Here is an 18166-nt window from a genome sequence, read left to right on the forward strand (position 1 = left end):
TTTATCAGTTTTGGTCTGAGCCTCTGAAGAACTATGAATTCTTCACTCTTTTTCATGGTAGCGTGTACCAGAACTGAGACCATGGAAACTTGCAGGTGATGAGTACTTGAGAGAATCAAACTCTCAGGAAGGAACACATGTAGTGCTACATCTCTTGGGAACAGAAAAAGTTTGTGTAAAGATGCTCTGGAAAACAGGATCATTAAAGAAGAAAATTTAATAGTGGTGTTTTAAACTTGACAAACGGTTGTTTGCCAAGTGCAGAGTGAGGCTGTAGAAAAAACATTTAACTTGATGACTTTTTAATCTACAGGATCTTATTGCAAGCTTTCTCTTTTGAGAAGAACTTCAAGGTAAGTTTTTATTCCTTATTTGTCAAGTCCTACAAACAGAACAAGAATGAATAAGTGTGATGCAGTGCAAGTTAGGAAGTAAAATATAGCCTTGAATTCGACATGTAAAATGTCATGTACATGTACATTGGATGTAAAACACACTTTCAGAATGTTTACAACTCTTTTCAAAGAATTTACATAAAGGGCATGGGTCCTCTGTTTGAAAAATGGAGGTCCTTATGAAAAATGATACTTCTGTGGTCTCGAGAAAGCTTAGAGGAATAATGGAATGAAACCAGGATGAGATCATGATTTCATGACTGGAAAAATACATTAAATGAGTATCCTTCTACAGCTTTAATTGCATGATAAAATCCTAGCTGTTATTTGAAGCACAGAAAAGTAAGTGCTATACAGCCTTAAAATAAACATTTTCAATACAAGTTTTCATGTAGAAGCTGAAATCCAAACAAAACCCAAACTAGGCAATGTTCCTGAGCCCATTGAATTAAATGGGAACTATGCCATCAATTTCAATGGAAGCATCCAGTCGCACGTAGCTTCGGATGTCTAATGACCTCTAATACATCTAGCGAACACACATGCACGTCAAATGATATGCCATCTTGGACTGTTGATAAAACTAAGTATGTTTTATATTTTGATGCCCTTGTTTCTAAACTTAACCACAAATTTAAGTCAGCTACAGCTGGAGAGTCATCTCTTGCTATTAAAAGTACCATCACAGTATATTCAGATAACACTTGGGGGAACTCGCAGCCACTCACACGCAGCATCAAATAAATATGAAGCCGCTTTACAATTTTGTATCCTGTCATGTAAGCCTATTTTGCCTATTTACGTCTCCCCCACAAGCTCCAGGTACCTCCCTGTCCAAGCAGAGATGGGAGCGCTGCCCCGTTCTGTAAAATGAGACCACGAAAAGAAAAAAAAAGAAAAAAAAAATCACCTTTTTAAATGTTAACCCAAGAAAGACCTCTTTGATAAAGTGATGGTAATCGGAGAGAAACACTTCTCTCCGGGGAGCTGCTTATTCAGGTTGCTCCAGGGACCTTTGATTATACAAGATCCTTTTTGTTTTCTTCCAGAAATGAGTTTAATGCAACTCGACAGAAAAGAGATCTCGTAACAGCCGAGGTAGGTCATACCTCCAAAAGTGGGAGGGAGGGGAAACACTCCCCCCTTTTCTTCTCTGGGCCTTTGCCGTCCTTACAAAGGAGCCTTTGTGGGGAGAATGGCCGCGGTAACAGGAGGACAGTGGTAACAGGAGGATGGTGAGGAGGAGCAGCTATTCCCTACCTGCTCGGCCCCCGCCTGAGCCCGTGGCCTCATGCCTTCATTCACTCCCAGCAAAGCGCCTGGTGGGTGACCCACCCTGACGAGCCGACTGACGCACACCATGGGAAATAAACCCGCGACGCCTCTGTCTTTTGTGAGGGCGAACAGAGAGCCCCAGAAAGCTGTTAGCTTTTGGTGAGACGCACAATGGCGGCGCCGCTGGCCAGGCTCCCTCCCGCACGTGGTGGTGTGGTGGCTCCGGCCCGGCCCTCGTTCCCACCACCCCAGCCCACCGCTGCCTCAACGCTGCATCCCGGCAATGTTGCGCTGAAATTTAATAGTAAATGGGGGAATCTCGTTCCCCCACTGGTACATGTCTCAGGCTACGGAGCCCAAGCAAGGGTTATAACCCTGTTCAATGGGGGCAGGCGGGAAGCCCAAAGCAGTCCCTCTTCAGGGTCTTGTGGGGAGCCTGCAGCCAAACCACGGATCATTTTCTCCCAGTCCCTTTGAGATCTACATGTCTCCTGACCGAGTCAGAAGGCAGCTGGTGTGGAATGCTATGCTAAGGCGGATCAAGCCTCTGAGGGAAACGGGCCCTTGGGACTGATGGTGTCCCAGGAGGGCCTCCAGCAGGGAAGTGCTGTCGCAGCAAGGACGTTCTACCTCCCCAAAATAACGCAAAGGCCAAAAGTCACTTTCCTGAGGAGGATGGCTCAGAGTAACTATCAGGGGAAAAGGAAATGGGTCTTGTTGTGCAGGGAGGGAAAGGATCCTCTCCGGCTAGTGATGGGCCATGGGGACCAGGAATAGTTTTGGTGCGGGGGCCTTCCAGGTGGTGATGTGATGAAGTCCATTTCAGGTTGATTTTAGACAGATTGTGCTACTTGGATGCATCCCACAAACTATTTCCAGTTGCAAAAGGGAAGTTTTTATGTCACTGTACGAGGCATTAGTGAGACTTAACCCAACCTGTTCCTTGCGCAGTGCCGTTCACTTTGAGATCCATTAGTTCAAACTCCAGACATGGAGAATGACTGGCAGCAGAACAGAAGAAAGAAATTGGCTTACAAGTGAAGACTTAAACAATTTGTTTTGCTTAGTCGTGCAGCTGAAGGCTGGTGTATACATCTGTGAGGAACACAGAGGGTAACTGTTTTCTCATAGTACATCAGAGGGGGAATAAATAAAAACCACAGGGAAGAAGAGCTATTTAAGCAAAGGGGCCAGGCTTTATAAAACAAAAAGATTTAAAGTGGCCATGAATAAATGTAAGAGGGAAATATCTAACTACCCAGCACTTCACCCTGGTAAACTCTCCAATCAGGCTAGTGGGGGCAAAAACCCCAGAGTGCTTTCAGCCTGGAATGGGATCAGCTCTTGGAAGGGACGATGCGACGTGACAAACTGCAGTAGCAGAGCACTGGGTCAGATCCAGGGTTTCCTTATAGTCCGATGCTCCCTGGTTCCTAAACAAGACAGGAAGCAGATCCAGATCCACCTCCTCTTTTGTCTGGGATGAACCGAAATGCAATTCTGAAAGATCTCAGGGAGGCCATGAAATCCATCGCAACTGGAATGGCCACAGAGGGATGGATGACCGGGGTGCAGCACAGAGCATGAGTTAAGGGAGAAGAGGAAATGGAGGGATATCTCATCTCCAAGCTCTCCAGCTATTGGTATTTGACCGAAGTGAAAAGAGCAAAAGTGGTCTCCATCCCCTCACTCTTCCTTCCACATGTAAATGCAAAACTCCCCAGGTGGAGCCCTGCTGGTTCATTGGCACTGGAGGGCATGGAGAGGAGGCCAGCAGTGATCCCACAGCACAGCTGTACCCTTCCCCATCCCCCCAAAAGCCATGCTTCCCCTCCCCACAGTGATGGTTGCTGCAGTCACTGCCTCCCCCACTGGCCCAGGCTGCCGATCCCTCCTGCAGCACCCGTGATTGTGCCCATGTGCTGGCCAAGCCGCAAATTACTCTTCTGTATTAAAAGTCCCAACCCAACAATAGGCTGCAAAACCTCAGGCTCATATCGGCTTATTTGTAAAGCACAAAACACCCTGATTTTGCTTTTACGTTTCTCTGACAGATTCAAGCTGCCTCGTCTCGGTCGCACCTTCATGGGGCCTTGACGCGGAGTCCGTCAGGAGGTCAGTGCTGTGCTCCTCACCTGCAGGAGGAGAGATGGTCCTGAAAATGCTGCCTTCCTACCAGCTCTCCTGTGTTACCGTGGGTTGTGGAAGCCCTCCTCATTATGTCCCCTACAAAACACTGCCCTGTCTCATTTTCTCATTTTATCCATGTTAAATCATGGAAAATTCCTGTTAAATCATACTTTCAAAATAATGCCTGACAACCAAACCTGAACAGCTAACTAAGCCAATCCTTTATTTTTTTTAAAGTTTAGTTCCATTGCAATTTTTCTTTTTTGCCACTTTTTCTGGCCTTGGCAGAGGATGTAAGTATGTCTGAGAGGTATGTGACTGGTTATGCGAAGGGACAGGGATGCTCAGGCAATGAGCTCGCAGCTGCTCCTGGAGGGTTTTAAGCATTGTACAAACACGTAAAGCAGGTCCAAGTTACGGAAGCTGTTTTGCAGAAAAGTTCATTGTATGCAACCAAACTTTGGTATCCTTCTTGGAAAATACGTATGCCTGGGTAGGTGCTTTCTGTTGTGTTTTTCCATGTAAATGAATATATGTAATTTTACAGCTCACATTTCTAACAACTAAGATGTTTTCCACATTAATGCTGTTCTATAAACAGTGTTTTCTGTTTTGTCAGTATTTTCAGAGTAGCTGTGTATATTTGGAAAGCAATTCTTAAATGGAAAAAATTCAAAACTAAGCATGGAAAGGGGTTTTCACAGTGGAGGCTGATGTTCTTAGTCATTGGTAACTTCTGTGTGTGCTTTACTGTAAAGGTCCCATTTTGTTCCCATTTAATGTCACTAGCAGCTTTACCATGGCTTCATTGGGAGTGGAAAGGTCTGTTTATTTAATTTACTTCCTGCTTTTTGCAATGCTTTTTTAATGTCCATCAGCAAGATTGTAAGCGTTTGTGTCTAGGGTTTTAATCCGCCCCCAAGAAGGAAAGCAACTATCTGCAAAACCTGATGAAATTTTGCTGTGCGACTACCTTTCTTCTCCACTTTTGGAGAACTATGATTTAGACCCACCTCAGTGAATGGTTAGTAGATGACAAGTCTTAGCTTCCAAACAGACTATAAAAGCCTTTAATGAAACTGCTTTTGGAAACGATTACTAATTATAACATAAAACAAGCCATTCCCATGGAATCTTAAGTCTCTGACTCCAGTCACCTCTTAAGCAGAAATAACCTTTTAACCGGCTTTTTGAGCATGGTGGAAAGGTTATTTATAATTGGTTTTCACTCTGTAAATTATATATTCTGGACTGTTCATAAGCTGAATGTACCCTTTGCTGTAATGCTTAGGAGGAAGGAGCTGAACATATGTATAAATGGTGCTGAATTTAGTCAATTAGAATAATCTGTGTCCTGTGTATTTCGAGATCAGCAGGACTGGGATTTGGTTTCTTTACATGGGAACTTGACCTTTTGTCTGCTGGGAGGAGGTTGACCTTTTGCTCCTTTGTTAGTTTACAAGTCTCAAACCAAACGAGAGAGAACCTTGCTTCTCTTTTAACCGAGGAACACAAAGGATAAAATTAAGTAAATGTTAAAAACTGGAGATTGTTGTTGGTTAATTGTCTTAGCGAATATAGCTGCTTATGATTTAACAATAAACAGATTTAATGTGGATGTCTCAGCCTCTTTGCAAAATCCCGTATCTACTAAAAGCCCGCTATGCTTGCTTACAGGTTCATGTCCTCAGGAGTGCCTTAATGGAGCAGCCTGCACAGAGGCGGGTGACTGTGACTGTCAGTTATTTCAGGCTCAAGGAAGCAGGTGCCAAATTGGTAAGTTTTGGGCCCAAAGAGTCAAGCCTCAGCTTCAAGTGAGATTTAAGGTGTAGGTTTTTAAAACAATACTGTTTACAGCATATTTGTGATTCCTCTGTAGTAGGACTGTCATTCCCCTGTAGTTAAGAGGATTAAAATGATATGGGTTAGGGATATATATATAGAGCAATATCAGGAATGCCTACCGTTTAGCACTTGGGCTGTGATGATACATCGATACCATAACAGATAGATCACTGTCTGTACATCAGTAGCTAGCCAGCTTTTTTATAGTTAGCTGAACAACCAAAAAGTCACTGCATTTTTCTAACAAACAGTGACTGATTGCAAATAAAATTACCGACTATTTCAATGCACTGGTTTCTGGAATCTGCTGTGTGTAGGGATCAATAAGAATTGTCTTCCAGGATCTGCAGTAGATCTAAATCCCTTGCCTCCACTTACAATTAAAATCTCTCCACGGAAGCAAATTAAAAACTTACAATGATCGCACGTGACTAAAACTGCAGCCTAAAGATTAAAAAAAATGTACTGACTTTATTTAAAGTTGAAGAAATAAGGTTATCTTTTGTCCTTGCTATGTATTGCCTCTATAAGCTCTTATTTCCTTTCTGAGCTCTTACTTTCGTAGATGCCTGTGACACCTGTCAATTTTTGATTACTGTGCTTGTTGTAAACTCAGTGTGTTCTCTCCAGTACCTAACACTGGTAAGGACCGAGATGGGATTTGCAAATCGTGGGGACAGTATCATTTTGAAACATTTGATGGCATCTACTACTACTTCCCAGGAAATTGCTCCTATATTTTTGCAAAAGACTGCAGTACTCCAGAACCCCAGTACACTGTTTGGGTAAGTATGTGAGCATACGCTAGAAATAACACACTGACTATTCCTGTATTACAGGACTTATTTTTCATCATAAATAAAGTAAGTGGAGAGATAATAAATGGATCAAAGTGTTGCATTGCTTACTTAAATATAAGACTATGCTGCTGGAAAATGTCTAAGCCTATGTGCAGTAACTTAAAACACTGATGAAATGATAATCAACAGAGTCAGTATATTAAAAATAGTATTTCTTACTCCCCCAATCCTAAAAAGGATCTCTGATCTCTCCTTTCTGGGAGCAAAAGTGGGTCTTAAAGTGGACCTTGGAAACATCAATAAACTTTAGCTGTCAGATTGTAAAAAAACCTGAGTTGCTGAGTAAGGTCCAAAGAGCTATCACCTGCCTGATAGCTGGGCACCCGAGCATACTGGGCCCCGATTCACAGCCATCGGCATGCTATGGGGAGCTGCCTCCCTCACCCGCAGAAAACTCTGTCCCCTCTGGGGATTTGCATTCTAATTTTGGATTACCTCTACGTCATGCAGAGAAGATTAACAGCTCAAAAGCCTTCATCTTGACCTATGTATGGAAGGCACTCTTTTTAGTAATTTCCTCAAGTTGCTGAGTATCCATGGTTAGTGACTTTGGGTCAGGGAGAGTTCAAACCTATACCCTCTTTGAAGGAAGATGCCATCTTTGTCAGGCTGTTGGTTACTGTGGGGAGAGGATACGAGCTCATTATGTTACTTTTTACACAATGGTTGGGATTTGGTGCTGATTGGGCAGGGGAGAAGGGGACAAGAGGGGTCCTAATTCTGAGCCCTGGTGGTCACAGTGCTCGCAGGGGCAAGGGCAGACCTAGATGCTGATTACTGCTCCAAGGACTAGTTTATTTATAAACACATTATCTCCTCTCCCCCAAGATAATAGCATCTAGTGAAGATAAATCTGCCATTAAAACTGCCATTTCTATTCACTCAGGTTATAGGCAGATCCTGTTACATCTGCCTTCCATGATTTCATTTTAATTCTTTGGATTCTATGTGCAGTTATCATCAGGAGTTTTCAGAAAATGCTGTAGCAAAGCCCAAGATTATATTAAAATCTAGAATCAATATTTCAGTGGATCCCAGTTGCTCTGCAAAGAGAGAAACTACCATTCAATTGCTGGAGCAAATGTCATGTTAAAAACTGAAAATGTTTACTCAGAAAAGTAATAAGTAATGTTGAAGCATTGCAGTCACTACAGGCTAGGCAATGTAGAGCCAAGAACCTTGCCAAATCCTCACATTATGGTCCTTCTGGCTTTAATAATCCATCTCTCTAGAGGAGAAGAAAACACAAGAATTATTTTGATTTTCCTTGATTGTGTTTCTGTCTTGGGCCAGGTTTACATAGAAACCATCTGTCAATACTAGTAACATTTATGATGTCTTTAATTATGATTTTCTTTATACATGTAAAAACTCTAATGCTTTTCCTGGTTTGGTTTATTTCACTCAAAGAAACAGTAACTGGTTTTTACTTCCAGGATTAAGTGTCAGTGTAGGAAGATTAATTCGAGTATGTGTTAGCACTGTATGCATTTACCAACAGATCTTTTCTACAAAAACGATAGCTCTAGTTACTTTTACAGCTTCCATTACTATGCTGGCAAAATGTTTCCCAGTTACTAATCTATTTAGCTTCACAGCACCGTCAAGTAAACTGGTAATGCAACTCCCATCCTTCCCAGAGGAAGCCGACGCACGCAGTCATAGGAGTCATATTTGAGTTACCTAAACTGTGTCTATATTTTAATTTAGGTGATGATAGGTATCTAAGATTCACAACACATTCCCTTGTCTCCTCAGTGGTGTCTAAAATCAGCTCACAGGCTTTTGAAGCATCATAATCTAGGGCATCCCACAGGTTTGGGTGGCTCAGCCCCACTGAGATTAATGAAAGCTGTTGAAGTTTTGCTCAAGCCCTTGGAGTAGGTATGTGCTTAAAACTCAGACTATGCAAGTGTAATTCAAAACTGTGTAGTAGTTAACTGGTTAGAGCATATGCACAGAAAGTTGGAGACCTATATCCCTATCACCAGTCAGAGTAAATCTGAAGCCACAATTTTCTAGTCCTGAGAGCACGCTCTAGCCAACGAAAGCTGTGTGGTCTCTGGGGAAAAGGACCTTTCTGCAGGAGTCATGCTCTGCCATGCCGAAGGCCGGGAATGTAAAGGAAGTCTGACTTCAGGGGTAGCCTCCTTTTTGCCAAACTTAAAAAGGAAGAGTGCTGGCTTATCATGCCTGTTCCAAGGCCTGAGTACACTTTTTTTTAATGCAAGATCTACTTCACTGCCCTAAAACTGTAGACATGCTGAGATAGGATTTGCATGGTTTTCATTTCTGGGAGCATGCATCTGAGATCTGTTTAATGCCTCTCTCTAGTAGTGGGCAGTCATGGAAGTCACACATTGACAATATCTGAGACACACAGTTTTGCAAATCTCTCTCTGGCTGACTGAAACTTACATTTCCATTGCTGTGTTCAAACTAGGGAAGCTGATACGCGATCCAAACCAATACCCTGGCTCACTATGCTATATACGTATAATAGGGAGAGGCAGACTTCAGAAAAGCCTGCCCTTCTCCATTAGCAGGGCTGGAAATTCAGTGTGAAATGGGTTTTAACAGATCCATATAAATTAGATGCCCGCAGTAATCTGTGGGAGCACTCCAAAATCCCAACAAATCCTGAGTGGTTCAGGAAGGCGTGTTGTAGTTCAGCTGGTGCAGTCTCAGCTGGCATGGAAAACGCTGGTATTACACTGACGTTTTGTATTGGTTTGTAGTCCCCTCTTATAGATCAGACCTCTAGAAACAGAGCAATAGGGGTGTCTCCTCCGTGTAAAGAACGAGCTCCTATGCTGGCAGTTATAAGCTAGCTCACTACAGTGTCGCTGAAGTTCATCTACGTAAAATACCTGAGTGTTTCATCCAGTATTTAAACCACTGTCTTGTGATGCTTTGTGCTATTAAACAGTTGCTGTATTTGTATTTCTCAGCAGTATTGGGTAGCATGAAGTTCTCGTTTTGTATATCTTTGTAACTGTGACTTTTTAATGTTCTAATTATTTATTTGTAAAGCTCTTTCAGTGATTGGTGCATAGAAATGTAAAATATCATTTATGAGTTTATGAAAAATGGCATGAAATTATTGAGAACAAACATCTATTCTTATTGTGTGTATATTTTTCCCCTCTAAGGTTCATAACAGTCCTCACTGTTACGATTCGGTATATACTTGTCAGAGGTCTGTCAGCTTATTTTTTTCAAACCAAGAAGAAATAATTATTTCAGGACATGAAGTAAGAAAAGAAGGAATCAGGTAAGTGTTCTAATGGTGGGTTTTAACATTTTATTGCAAAAAGATAGTGTGGAGTTTGGGAAATTGATGCTTTTTACACTAGCCAGAGAAAATAACTTGATATATATATATTTATTGATCCCTCGCTGTTCTGTAGTGGGGCTGATAGAGCTCTAGTGTGAGCAGATGTACTGGTGCTGTTGTAATACCTGAGTAAGGACAAAATACACTCCCTGCATGTATCTTGTGTTCAGTTTCTCAGCTGTAACCTAACAATTACCCATCCCTACTTTGTATAAATGAAGACTGCATCAGACAATTCTGGGTAATCCTTGGTGCATCCTGATACCATTTTGAACAAGGCAGTCATTATTTATTATTGGTAGCTATACTTAATGTAAGACATAATCTTCTTCCAGACAAGTCTGAACTGGTTGAATCAAAGATCTTAAGTCCCCTTTGCCCCTTTGGGGCAAAAACTCCACAAAACATCTCTGGGGTACATCAAACTCCCAAATTTACCATTTTTTTTTTAGTAAGTATAAAGATGAGTGCAAGGCTATCATATGTATGTTTTACTGGTTGATGAAGTACAAAAAATTTCAAAGAGTTGTTAAGGTGTTCTTGCCATCCCCTTTGATGTAATGCTATAGCCATTAGCATCTGAGACTGATAGCTACAGTGATGTTGTTCATCCCAACAGAAGCAACTTTGGAAGATTAGGATTAGATCTGTGCTGCAGTATTATTGTCCAGTAGTCTTTGGCCAAAGAAGGAAGATACACAGTATTTTGGTCAATATATTTTCTGTACTGTAAGTTCCTCCATTTGCAGATGTCTAACCCAGTGTGGACCACGTGCCCAGATGGGCTGCTGGTGGTCATAGTGTCACATAGCTCCTCGCGCAACGCAGCATGTTCATGAAGACACGTATTCCTCAACATGCCCACACTGGGCTTTGAAAATGAAGATTCATTATTCTTTCAGGCTTATAATTGGTACAACTGATAGGTGTATACAGCAGAAAAGCTTTCATTTTTGATGGTGGATATAGAGAAGTAAACAGAAGAAAAGATAGTAAAAACATGATGAAGAATTGAATGGAAGCGACTGTGTATACACATGGGAAAAAGGGCTTAGTGAGTTAGAAGGTGATATTTTTCTAGCACTAACCTCATCTCATCTGAGATCTTTGAAGCAGGCTGTTTATTTTTCCAGATTAATGTTGCCTCAGACAGTTGGAAATGCTTTCCTTGAGAGACTGGCTGATTATATTCTGGTGAAGACTACCTTTGGTTTTTCTCTTGCTTGGGATGGAAACTCTGGTATTTATATTAAGCTGACAGAAGATCATAAGGGAAAACCTTGTGGCCTCTGTGGAAATTTTAATGGCAATAAATATGATGACCTGATACTGCAAAATAGTAAGTAAATAGCTTAAGAAACACACCCTTACCTTGTGTGAACAGCTTCGATGTTCACTTTAAATATAATACTGACTCCTCTTTCAGTTATTTTGGTAGAAAATAGAGTATCTGCTCTACTCTTCCTCATCATTAAAGATGCTAAGTGAAAAGGTCCCAGTTCAAGCAAGTATGTATATGTATGTTCAAGCCTTTTCTTGCTCAGCAAAGCACTTGGGGTATGTTTATCTTAGCTGATGAAAGTGCCTTCAAAGAACAAATAAATAAACAAATGCTTGTGGTTTTCTCTATGTTTAAGGATGGAGGGAGAAGGAGAGAAGAGCCAAAATATTAATATTTGGAAAAGGCACCATCTTGAGTCATTCGTTTATATGAGCATCATAAAAATACTAGTTGAAAGATGTACATTTCAAAGCTGTTGCCAGGGAGTTCCTTGTATCTCTTTGTTGGTATGGTGTACTACGGACTACCCTGCAGGATGAGGAGTTGCCCAATGCTGTGTCTGAGGCAGAGATGACTTCCTAAGCTGGTAGAATATTCTGTAGTCTATGTAGGGAATATTATATAGGGACTTTTGTCCTACTTGCAACTAATGTGGAAAAAAAAAAAAAGAACAAGCTTGAGAATATGAGGAATATTTTTCTCAGTCTCTGATAAAAACAAAGATAGGACTGTTTTACTGCTACCATTAATTGCTGAGAGAATCTAGTCCCATGGCCCTGCATATTAAGTTACAAAAGTTATCTCACTGTATCTTTTTCCCCTCCTCTGTTTTTCCCCATTTTTTATGGTTGATAGTGAAGCTTTTTGACTTTCTAAGTGAAGGAAGATGCAGTGTACCTATCTTTGTATAGTCTTTAAAAATCTGCCCAATATAAATTTCTCATACCCTTTCTGCCATGACAGCAGTAAGTTCCCTGTTTCATGCATTAACTTCTGCACACCAGAGTATAGTATGTTTAATAACTAGTTAAAACTGGTGATCTGTAATAATGGAGAAAAATGGAGTTTGGAGGAGATAATGAATTCACACGATCTCTGAAAAATAGTAATTTCAGTATCTTTAAATGTATTATCTGTTATAAAAGACTTCCAGCTCTTAGCTTTCTTCATTTCCAGAGCTACATTTCTTCACCATCATCATTTCTTCTAGCATTTTTCTTTATCAGAAATGATAGTATTATTGTAGTGTACAATCCAGAGCGCTATGAATCGTTTTAACCTTGAACCAGTTGTCTAACATGGTGCCTTGCCTGTGCAAATACAAAGCACAAAGTTCTGATATCTTCACAAGAATAGACTGTTAATTCAAATTACTTCTAAGCCTCAGCATTTTTCTAAGTGTTTCCAAGTCTTATAAATAATCTGGCATGATGATTTATCTCCCCCAGCTAAACTACTTCCCCCAGTAGTGTAAGGGAAGCTCTTACATCTATCCTGAGTCTCCCAGAGTCTGAATGCTCTCTATTTGCAATGCCCCAACCAAGTAAGTTGCCAAGAGGCATGTTATAGTCCATTTGAAAGCACAGTTTAAAAACAAACTCGTTTTCTGTTTCTTTATCTTTAATGGCATCTTTGTATTGCTTTAATATACAAGGCTGTATCTGTGTATAGAACTGTTTCAAGGACAATAATTTTATTTAGTGGCATTTTTTGAGGACTTAGAAATTTTTTTTCAAGCCATGTTGAAATGTAAAGAAAATATTTTTGATGTTTTTGCGGAAGCAGAGTTATGTCAATAGGTTTACCTCTAGATGAAAACTCAGCTTTTTATGTTTGGGAAGGGTTTTCTGCGTAAAGAACTATTCTGCCAGAGAGGGAGAAATGTTTTAATTCCCCCTGGCTCTTAAGTAAAATAGACTGGTGGTTAGGATCTTATCTTTGTTTATTTGTGGAGATTCAAGTACAAATATCTGATTAGTGTGCTTTGGGGCTTTCCACATTGTAGAGTGTCAAACTTTGTATATCTTGTGCTGGAAGAAGTTAGATTAAGTTTTGGATAGTACAGCCGTGTGAGAAAAACTGTAGCTGATTTCATTTCAATACCCTGTCTCCTGACCATGCATAGATATAGATAACCGTAGCATAGATACCAATTACTGTAAGGTTCTTCAAGGTGGAGGCAGTATCCCCTTTCTAACATCAGAACATAGAAAATGTAATATTTAGTTCTTGCTGCAAAAATACGGAAATCTGGGGTCTGTTTCTTTACTGCCAGCCTTCTTGTATGTTCATGTATCTTCCTCAGCCTGTTGCCATGACTTCCAGTCATGCATCTTGTTCATTAATTCTCCCATGCTCATGCTGTGAGGAGAGCCGGGCAGTTAGTGGTGTGTTTGTTGTAGGGCTTTTCTGCAGCAAAGGAAAAGGAGGGAGATAATAGTGCTGATTGACCTTTGTGAAACATGATGAAAGCCTTAAGTTGTTTTAAAGAAATGTATTTTTTCTTAACTATTCAATGCTTTATGCTTGTCCTTATTTGTATATTTGTTATAAAATTGTCAGTGATTGCACTTAAAAAAACTCCAGCCAACACCTTGTCATATATTTTAAAAATCTTTTGATTTAAATGTGGTATAAAATACTACCTGAAATTAAAAAAGAAAAATAACATTTTTCTACACCACCCGTACTCTGAACATATCTGTAACTGAGATAATGAACACATTGAAAAACTACCAGAAATTTCCAAGCTGTCTTTTGTGTTTGTGTTGACAATTTTTTTTCCTGGATGCTCTTCCAATGTTTTCATGCAGTAGGTGAATATACAGAAGACATTGCTGACTTTGCAAATAGCTGGGCTGTGCAAACCTCAGATGACGAAGCTTGTGTACCTACTGCCTCAGATTTTTCCAGTCCTTGCTCAGCTGATGCAGAATCCACTGAGGTAAATTAATCATGTAATATATATATTACATATATATATATTTTCTTAATCTTCACTGCCTAGTGATGGTACAAGAATCTAGCAGTATACACCATATTGAAAAAAGCCCTAAAAGCATTGAGGCTTTGAGAAAGAGAAGATTCAGCTCAGGACTGTTGCTAGAGAACGTCTGAAGATCTTCGGATTTTTAGCTTAAAAGTACAAAGGCTTGGACAGGCTGTGCCAAGTGGCACAGGTCTGCTGGCAGAGGTCTTCATTGCTGCATTAAAGTTGGGTTCAGTTTCCAGTCCTGGCATCTTATACCTTATTATTTTGGAAATTGTGAAATACTGCAGAAGTAACATGCTCAGCTCCTGCATTGACACAAAATGCTTTTTTTGTCATTTCACGCTCTTTCATCCCAGCTGGTTTAGGAGCAGCATGCAATCAAGCCAGCCTAGGCAGAGAGGACAAATTTTTGGAAGAATAATAGAGGAGACATAATAATAAATGGAGACTGTGAGATTCTCAAATTTTAATGGGGATATAAAGGACTCAAAATTAGGGAAACAAAGCTAAAAAGAATGATGCTTGTTCAGAAAGTATTTGCTAACTGTCATTTACTGATTCTCCTTAATGCGCAGGACATATTCTTCAAGTGCCAAATATTCCTACAGTTTCCTTTTCTCAGCTGTCATCAAAGCATAGATCCGTATTCTTATATTTCTAGCTGTATGAATGATCTTTGCAGGTAAGACTGGAGTTCTTGTGTATTTATTTTTGATGCATGACATGAATGCTCACTCTTTCGCTTGAGACCAGAACTGAGCAGCATTGAGGGAAGTTAGGAGGAACCAAATTCAAAGTGAAAGAGATGGGGTTTCTCAGTGGGTGGTTTAGTGTGGAAACGAAGGGCACAGAACCAGCCTGCCAAGGGATGTTTTGATTGCTAAAGGTTTACATGGATTCAAGGAAATAGCAGACAAATACATGGAAGAGAAATCCATGGAGAATCACTAATGACAAAAGAGGACCTGCTAACCACAAAAAACCTGAAACCTGTATCTGGAGGTCCTGAATCAAAAATACACGGAGATGATACTAGCGGGAAATATCAATGATACTGGAGGAGCTGGACCATTTGTCTGACATAGTTGGACTGTTTTTATGAGCAACGACTATGGTTCAAATTAGTAGAATTTTTCAAAATTCTTTTATTTATGTAAATTCAGACTCGTCAAAAGAAATTCAACTCTCATTGGCTTTGGTGGGAGTTAGACCTCCTCAGCTGCTGGCATTATATGCAACCTGGTATTTTTCCCTTATCTCTCCAGACTCCTGTTTAGTTCCTGTCAGTCATTCAAGTTAAACTGGTGCTCCAGAGTGTAATTGAATAGATGACTGAGCAGTGTACCACTTCCTTCTTAGCAGGGTTTTTAAATTACGAAGTAATTGTCATAAATAGCGGGATTTTTACCAGATACTATTATGGCCTTCTCAGAGTATCATCAATTTAATCAAAAACATACAGAAAGGATCACAAGACTAAAAGTAACAATCTCTCAGTATAATCCATTACAACTTGTTAGTTTATTTTTGATGAATTTTCAGTTTTCTGCTTTATCATAAAGTCAGGATGGAAGAATTTGTGTTTGTAGGCAAATCTCCAAAGTGTGCTTCCTGAAGTTTATGATCTGTACATTTATTTCGCTCAGAGAAGAGATGAATTGCCTCTGTATGGTCTCTTTATAACTCAGGAGTTTATTGTGACTTTTTCTTAGCAAAAGAAGAATAATGAAAAGCAAATCTTCAAATATGATATTGAATCAGTGTCACGGTGTTAAGGCAGATTTGATTGTTGTCAACATGCATATGTGTGTTGATGTGAATTGCGTGAACATTAAAAACCTTGAAGGAAGTTTCTGTGTCTCAGAACCTCATTAATTTAGGCTTATTTTGTTTATAAAAGAGACCTCTCTTCTCGTGGCTTGGTGTCAGTTTATGAAGTTTTTTGTGAGGCCGTAGTATATGCCAAGTATTCTTTCTATTAAGACCCATTTAATTGGATTAGATTAAGAGAGCTGGAGAGACTCTGATCACTGTAACAAAGAGTATAGTGGTGTTTGATTTGATAACAGATGTGTTGAAAGCAGAATACAAGCACAATATAATATGTTCTTATGACCATTAATTTCGGAAGCATGATCTTGTGTGCTGAAAGACAAACTCAGCTGATCTGTCACAGCTATGCTTATAATTAGAAATGTCATGTTATGACTAGTTCATTTTGGCATCAAGTCCTCCACAGTGAGTGATAGGAGTTGCTGGACTTCCACAGCAACAAAAGGTTCGTGGTATCTCCCCTTATGTGACTTACATCTGAATAAAATTTGAGCTTACTTAAACACTGATGAATGTCTCTGTACTTGATCCTGGCAAAAGCGCACTGTACAGCTTCTGTATAGACTATAAGGCAGAGATAATGTCTTTACCCAAGGTCGCGCTGTAAGTCCCTGAGCCTGTCTACAGTATTCAGTGGATAATGCTTCTGGCACCAAGCACTTCAGCACAAGGTCAAGAGTCCACCAACAGGGTCCTTCTTGCCTAAGTTCAAGGACTGACAAGCAATTGGAAACTCGAACTTGTTACTTGGACCAGAATGTCTTTTATCAGTGTAGGTCAGAGTTTCCACGTCATGCAGGAGGGAGAGGGCCTGAGATGTGGATCTTGAGACTGTTGAGTTGTCCATTGTCTTCAAGACAAGGTCATGTTTCTCTTTCACTATAAGCAGCATTTGTCTTTTTTGTAATAAATTAGTGGTTTTGTTCATTGTGGTAATATTAAAATGAAATAACTTTTTGTGAGATCAAATGATAAAAACACAACAGTGTATTTAGTATAGCTCGTTCCTTTTCATAATATTTTCAGTGTGCCGTTATGACCGAGTGGTGTGAGCTATGTGTGAAGTATCCTGTGCAGTGTCCTGTGGCAGAGATTTCTAGATGGGATTTGAGTTCCTTGATTGCTTCCTTGTTTTATCATTTCAGAGTGGATGATGATGAGACATACTGCAGGGCGGTGACAGAATACGCTAGAGCATGCTCTCATGCTGGGTCCCCAGTGCGGGACTGGAGGGATGACTTTCCTGCATGTAGTAAGACTCTTTAATAAAGCATACTATGTGACCTTTGAGATACTCCATGTATTCATTTCAAATAATTCCATCTTGACAACATTTGTCACTATAGGACTCGAACCTGATACTGAAGTAGATCAGCCAGCTCCACTATTGCTAGCAAACAATGAAGTCAATGACATGCTTGAGGAATATTTTAATTCCATTGTGATCTGATCTAGATCCATACAAAATTCATGTTTCCACAGATTGCTTGAAACATCATGTGTGCTGATCATATTCTAAGATGGAGAACAAACGTCTGTGGAGATATGATGTTACCCCTTTCCCCAGATGACCTTTCAGCCTCTACTGGCCCTATAACAGAATTCATACAGTTCATCCGGCTCCTTCTAGTCATCACCATCACCCATCAATTGCAGTTCAGTCTCATGCACAAGACTTTGAACTAGCTGAGATATGAGCACATGTTCCTCTGTCACAGAAACTATAATTTCTTTTGGAGGGGTGATGTAAGAATTTGGTAAAGAAAGACTTAAATACTGATAAGAGATTCACCACAGTTCATCAGTTAAAACCTCTCCAAACAATCCATGGTATCTGATCTGAATAATTACCTATACCAGAAGCGCTGCACAACTGTTTATTTGAGAGAAAGGGGTTCTCCAGCATGGAAAGAGAAATTGCACTAATGTTCAATGTACCATGTATTTTTTCTAGCTGAGAAGTGTGAAGACAGCTTTGTACACCGTGACTGTATCAGTTGTTGTCCACCAACCTGCACATTTGAAAAAGATTGTCTTGGCAGCAACCTACATTGCTTAGATGGCTGTTACTGTCCAGATGGTAAGTACTGTCAATTTTATGTGAAAAAAATATGTGTAAAGCTAATATCCTGCATCATAATCACGTTGTCTAAATAGACTGTGCTTAAAGTTAAAGCCTGAAAATACGAATATTGTAAATTCTGCTCTAGCTATTGT

General features: G+C 40.1%; 1 protein-coding gene across 1 annotated transcript in view; it reads left to right on the plus strand.

The window, feature by feature from the left end:
- The window catches only part of OTOGL (otogelin like), a 96923-nt gene that overhangs the window by 769 nt on the left and 77988 nt on the right, over nt 1–18166 (plus strand). Inside the window, exons 2-12 of the mRNA XM_075504264.1 lie at nt 314–353; nt 1445–1493; nt 3725–3785; nt 5478–5576; nt 6276–6430; nt 9658–9779; nt 10976–11181; nt 13941–14068; nt 14692–14798; nt 17095–17201; nt 17904–18029. Of these exons, the coding sequence (XP_075360379.1) occupies nt 314–353; nt 1445–1493; nt 3725–3785; nt 5478–5576; nt 6276–6430; nt 9658–9779; nt 10976–11181; nt 13941–14068; nt 14692–14798; nt 17095–17201; nt 17904–18029 (1200 nt within the window). The remainder of the gene's footprint in view (nt 1–313; nt 354–1444; nt 1494–3724; nt 3786–5477; nt 5577–6275; nt 6431–9657; nt 9780–10975; nt 11182–13940; nt 14069–14691; nt 14799–17094; nt 17202–17903; nt 18030–18166) is intronic.

This window comes from Mycteria americana, chromosome 1 (genome assembly GCF_035582795.1).
Source record: "Mycteria americana isolate JAX WOST 10 ecotype Jacksonville Zoo and Gardens chromosome 1, USCA_MyAme_1.0, whole genome shotgun sequence".
Classification (NCBI taxonomy): Eukaryota; Metazoa; Chordata; class Aves; order Ciconiiformes; family Ciconiidae; genus Mycteria; species Mycteria americana.